Here is a 6,224-nt window from a genome sequence, read left to right on the forward strand (position 1 = left end):
GAGGAAGAGGAAAGAAATAAAGAAAAGTTTAGGCACTAACTTTTCCTTTCATTTGACCAGTAGAAATCAGCAGTACAATAAACCCAGCTATGCTGTGTATTTACATATACATCTTTTTCCCTTCCTTCTTTCTTTTTCCTTTTTCTCATCCATGTTGTTCTTTCCCTTTGAGCAGTTTCTTTTATAGAGGTCTTCTTTGTGGTATTCTTACTGATTTTAACTGTAAAATACTTATCAATTTTTGTTATTTTTCTCAGAATAGGGTGTTTCTTTTTCAAAATTTTGTACCTATTTCTATAGCACAGATTTTTGTGTGTGTGTCTTGTTCCTTTTAAATATATTTTTTCACACTTCAGTTAAATAATAGCCTAGAATGAACACTACCAATGGGTGGATTGGTTCACTTTATTTTGCATGAAGATATATTTATGAAGATTTGAGCTGTGCTTGCAACATGAATTTTATGGACTGTTGCATTTTTAATTACTGTTGCATTGAGATAGAATTCTCACTTTGCTGGAAGGTATTTGTATCAAAAGGCTTGTCAGCCCTCTGGGGAGATATCATTTTAAAGTTAATTCCTTCCACTATATCGGTCTCTGGAGTAGGATAAATATTACAGTATTAAGTACTTGTAGAAAGCTCAAAACAGTCTCTGTGGGATACTTTCATGATAAATGCAGTTAGTGCAAAAAATACCACAATGCTAAGTGTTATATATACAAAAAATTCTTTTATTGTTTATTCAACAAATGTTCATTCCAAACTACTAGCTTCACAGTGGTGATTTAAAAAAAAATCCTTCTCTTGGGCTCAAAGGAAACCTAGCTTGGAGATTTTTTTCCCTCCATACACTTATTCTAAATGAAATACTTCAGTTTTGGCTTCAGGTATTTCTTACAGTATGTCCTCAAAGCTCTGGTGACTGTAAGTGACTTACAAGTGGCCAAATTCACTAAGAACAATTATAGGAGCTAGAAGCATCTCAATCTGAATATCTGATAGTAATAGAACTCTCCATATTTCAATTACTTCATAGCCACTGGTAATGAAGGCTCCAAATTGTTTTAGGGAGATGTGTCAATGCCTACAGAAATACTCAGTGAAGCTCTGTGTGCACTGTGGACATCTACCCACTTCAGTCACAAGGAAAATACAAATTCCCCCACTAGAGTTGACTCCAGTGCATCGACTGAAAGAAACCTGTTGTTACTGCTGTGAATTGATCCCAAATGGCTTCAAATTTATTGTATCCAATCTGCTTTTCTTGCAACTGTTCGTGAACAATTTCAGAGTGCACCATATGAAGGAAGTTTATTATCTTGCTCAAACACTTATAAGTCAAAATATCTGGAGGTGTATGATGGATTTCTTTGGGTGAATGTAGTATTTCATAGAAATGAAGGGAAACAAATGTGTTTTGCCCAATTAACTGAATTGGAGCTCTCCCTTTGCTGTGGTAAGGGTATGTCCACGTAGAGTGATCTACTTCTGGTATCCCTGCTTTCATTCTTCTTTCTTTCTTTCTTTCTTTCTTTCTTTCTTTCTTTCTTTCTTTCTTTCTTTATCTATTATTATTTTTTTTTGGTGGAACTGGGGATTGAACTCAGGCCCTTGCGTTTGCCAGGGAAGCACTTATTCCACTGAACCATCTCCCCAGCCCCTTTATTTATTTTTTTTGTATCATAGAATTTGCAGAAAATTAGAGCAAAAGCTCTGAGGCATATTTAGATTTCTTAAGACTTTATAGGCTAAATGTTAAAAACACTAAGCCTGAACTTGTATACAGACACCACAATACTCTCTAAATGATCTTTAATAATTTCTATAAAATTTTAACAATGTCAATGTAGCCAGTCTAAGCCACTGACCGTGGGCTTTTTCAAATGCATCACGCAAAAGCTGAGGGAAGTCTATGTGATTAAGGTATATGACACTGAAAACTTTTCATCCTGAATTTTTTCATATGGCCCACGTTAGGAGCAGAATTGTACATGCTAATTGAGATTGCTTTTTGCTTTGTAGTGTCCTGATTCAGCATGTAAACAAGATTTATTAGCCTACCTTCAACGAATTGCCTTGTACTGCCATCAGCTTAATATCTGCAGCAAGGTGAAAGCGGAAGTGCAGAATCTCGGAGGAGAGCTCATTGTGTCAGGGGTAAGCTGGGACCCGGGCTTCATAGTGTAAAGTTCCCATTGTTGTGCTTCCAAGGCAAGCATTCTTGGCAACAGTACTGCTAAAAACACCAAACTACAGTGATGCACAAGGTTATTTTTTTTAAAAAATAAATGTTATCACCATTATTCCAGGCCTTACAATAACTCACAAAGAGCCATTTGATTTTCCAATTACTCCATGTTTATACTAGCCTTGTAAAATCTCCATTCTTCACAAGAAAACTAATTTCATAGTCTGGAAACTCATTGCTAAGCTAGGACTATTATAATTATTTGGGGCTTTTGTATATTTATTCATTGTGAGTCTACTTCCCTTTGTTAGTCCTAGTAATTTTCATTCTCTGTTCAGGAGCCAGCCTCTCTCTGTGTGAATTGTGTTCACATATCAGAGAAGATGAAAACAATAGGAATCCACTCATCAGGTTCCAATGCATACTAGGCTATCAGTAACCCTTAAAAGCCAGGAGATGTTTGGACTTACTACAGGTTGATGTGCTGTTGTCAAAACCCTACATAATTGTTAAAAACTAACAATTATATATCCTTTGCTAATTCACTCCAATATTTCCCTTCTCATGAAGATGTAATTATTTAAACTATTTCTATCAGATGCATAGAAATAACAAGTTCAATGAAATTTAGAAGAATCATGATTTCTTGGCAAGATTTCCAAATGTATGTGATGAGGTTCTTCACCTTGGCTTCTTCTCTTCCCTCAGCCCCTTTCTCTCAGCACAGGGTGCCATTTGTTGTAAATTATTTGCAAGTTCAGAAGTGTGGCTTGGCCACCTTAGCTCTTTTCTCAGCTAACCATGAGAAGGCCCCTTAAGCTGTAGAATTAGCATGACCATGACATTCTCAATGTCATATATGTGAATATCAGACTGGCCACAAAACCCAATTTGTCCTGAAGTGATATTTAGGAATTCAGCATTTGACCACTTGTTATTGACATTTCAGAAAGTCATTATGTCATTCTGGAGTGAAAATATTTCCTTTCCTGTGTTGTGTAGAAAGCAGGAAATGTAGCTGGGAAAAGAGCTGATCTGGCTTGCATGGAGATACCATCCCAGAAAGCCAGTTCCATGAAGCCCTACCTTTGACTTAACCAGTTGGCTATTTTGTGCTTCTTCCAAAAAAGCAGTCACCTCTTTGCATTTCCAAAACAATCCTGCTTCCACATTCTTCCACAACCAACCGCAATCTGTCTTGCAATGTGCCCTTTCTGCCAAACTGGTAATTACCAACATTCTCTCGCCAAGAAATGATCAAAACATTGCATCTCCCTTGCTTCCTTTCTTATCTTCAGCCTTGATGGCATCGCTTCCCATACCATTCAGCTTCCATATCCATCCGTATACAGCACCTGTGGAACTGAGTGCTTTTCGTTCAGCTTGCCTCCTCGTGTGCTTTCATTTGTTACTTTCTGAATCTTATTATTTCCACGGATGCGTGAAGCATCTTTGTGGGTCGCAGAGTCTGTGATCTCATCTGGGCAATACTGGCAGAGCTGCTTTCCATCATCCTTTCAGTACGCATTGTCTGTCACTGCCTTGAGAGCTTCATTTCCATTGTCGTTTCCTCATTTAGATGCAGTTCAAACCATAGCTGGCTTTTATCACCCGCACTGTTGGTGTTTGTGAAGGTTTTTGACCCTGAGAACACCATCAAGAAGCTTCCTTCTTTGAGTCTTACTGGTGGAGGCCATAAATCCTTGCATGGGAGAAGGCTTCTTTTAGAGGAATGGTTTATAACTTTAGAATATTTCTGAGTCAACCATATTATGAAAGTTTGCTATTATGTTGCCCAAGGATGGCCCTGCTCTTGGCCTGATTTTTTTCTTTCCAAGCTTGACTGCTATGTGGTGCCACACCCGCATCTGTAGTTTGCTGTCTTTGCCACTTCTGCTACCATCTTACTCCTCATCTTCCCTCACTAATGGCCAATGGAGAAAAAAAAATCAACATGCTTGCTGTGCAAAATAGCCACAAATGACTGTTCCCAAAATTCCAAAGGAGTCAAGAATGTAAGACCCCATACACACAATTGTTAATGATTTTGCCAAGAAAATTGCACCTATGTTGTAGTCCCAGGGATTTTGGTTGTATGCTGTGCAACTTTGGTATATTTTTCAGGAGAAGCCACTGAGGTTTTATGTGAAATCAAGAAGAGATACTATCATCATTTCAACTTTTTTCACTGTGTGTTTATTATGCTCATGAAGTTCAGGACCATGGCTTCTTCTCTAAAATATATCAAACTCCCCTAGAAAGATTTTTAGACGTCAAAGATTCTAACAAATGGATAGAGAACTGGACAGATCATTTTCACTATTTCCCAAGAAAAATGATTTGAGGTTGAAAATGAGGAGACATATTTTATAATCTTATGCTGGCATAATGGACGTATGTTAAGCAAAAGGCACAATGATCAACCATGTCAGCAGATTTACATTGTAAGTGATGCTGTGTGTATAGACTGGGATAAACCAGCTGTGTTGTCCGCTTTCGGTTTAAGAATTGGGGAAAGGAAATGGAACATGTCCTAGGGGACACATGGGTCACAGTGGGAAATAAGAGGAATAAAGCCATCCAGAATGTTATGTAGAAATATCTGCTCTTTCATACTAGAGCTGAAGAAAGAGCAAAATTAATTAGTTAATTTGCAAGTCATTGGCTTACAATTTTCTTAACAGGGTAAAGATGCCATTCTAATAAAATTTTGAGGTAGAAGCTGCATTTGTGAGCTAGTTCCTTCAATATGGTTGTAAAGGAAGTAACAGGAAATTGTTTTCAATTAGTGTGACTTAGGAATATTAAAGTAGAAATGGAAGAAAATGGGTTTCAGAAGATTAACCAATTGGACTACAAGCTGTATTTGTTTGCTGTGTTTATTTACAGTCTTAAGCTAATTCATATGCTTTTTTAGATGAGAAAAGTGGAAAGGAGAATGGAAAAGGAGGGAAAAAAGAGGAAGAGAGGGAGGCTGAGAAAAAGAGAAGGAGTGGGGAGACAAGGTTGGAGTGAAGAGGCATAAGGATGGGAAAAGAGAAGGCAAACAATTATAGCACACCAAAAATTAGCTCAATGTTGATAAATATGTAATATCTTGGCACTGCACTATCATGGCCAAAAGCTAAGCCAGGCTATTGTTAGTGCATAAATACTCTTTTGGATATAAATAAGATCCAATGCCATGGAACGTAGTAGTATATAAGAAATTAGTAGTAAAGAAATTAGTAGTATATGTTATTACCATGTTTTTCAATAATTTTTGTTCAGTAGGCTTCAGACAGATTAATGGACACCCTTACCATTAAAAATAAAGAAGTACACATGGATTTGAAGAAATAAAATTCAGTCCAGGGCACCTGATGATGTTTTTCTACCCAATGATTTATATGTTGTGTGTTACTGTAAATGAGATCAGAAGTACTAATATAGAATTTTTTAAATCATGTATACTGAGCATCAAGCCTTCTAATAAAACTGATAAAGTTGCTTAAAATGTTTTAAAAGATCAAATGTATCAGCTGTATGGACCATTGTAATGAGGGAGCCAGACCGCAAGCTGTAACATTTCACAGACAGATATTTGATCTTCAGGTCAGATATAGAGGGACTTGGATTAAACTGATAGCTGATTGAATGTGAAAACAGTATCAGTTGTAACTGATTTTATTATGTGTGGATAGTCTTTGTAAATGAACACAATATATGAACAGAGTTTGGAGCCCAGGCATATCAGTTGCTAAAGTCTTCAGACTGAGTGAGTGGAACTCTAACATTCCTATGCCTAACTGACCAAGAGATCTGGGCTAAGATGCACTTTTGTTCTTACTGTTTCAGTCTCTTCTCTGCAAATCTGAATAATTTCCTACTGGATTTTGGACAAAGTTTGACAAAGTGAGAAAGTAAAATTTGTGACACTGATAGGAAATGAGGTGGCAAAGAGAAAATTAGAGAATAAGGGCAAGTGAGATTCTTAGTAGACTAAAATATCTGCTTAAGCAAGCTGAGGCAAGCACAGGGACTGCAGTTCACT

The 6,224-nt window shown here is 37.1% G+C and overlaps 1 protein-coding gene across 2 annotated transcripts in view; it reads left to right on the plus strand.

The window, feature by feature from the left end:
- Positions 1 to 6,224, plus strand: part of Ctnna2 (catenin alpha 2) — a 1,043,423-nt gene that overhangs the window by 997,733 nt on the left and 39,466 nt on the right. For both annotated transcript variants that reach the window (XM_004634143.2, XM_004634144.3), the window contains exon 16: positions 2,026 to 2,160. In XM_004634143.2, coding sequence (XP_004634200.1) covers positions 2,026 to 2,160 — 135 coding nt within the window. The remainder of the gene's footprint in view (positions 1 to 2,025; positions 2,161 to 6,224) is intronic.

The sequence above is a fragment of the Octodon degus genome, unplaced genomic scaffold, assembly GCF_000260255.1.
Source record: "Octodon degus isolate 3935 unplaced genomic scaffold, OctDeg1.0 scaffold00058, whole genome shotgun sequence".
NCBI lineage: Eukaryota > Metazoa > Chordata > Mammalia > Rodentia > Octodontidae > Octodon > Octodon degus.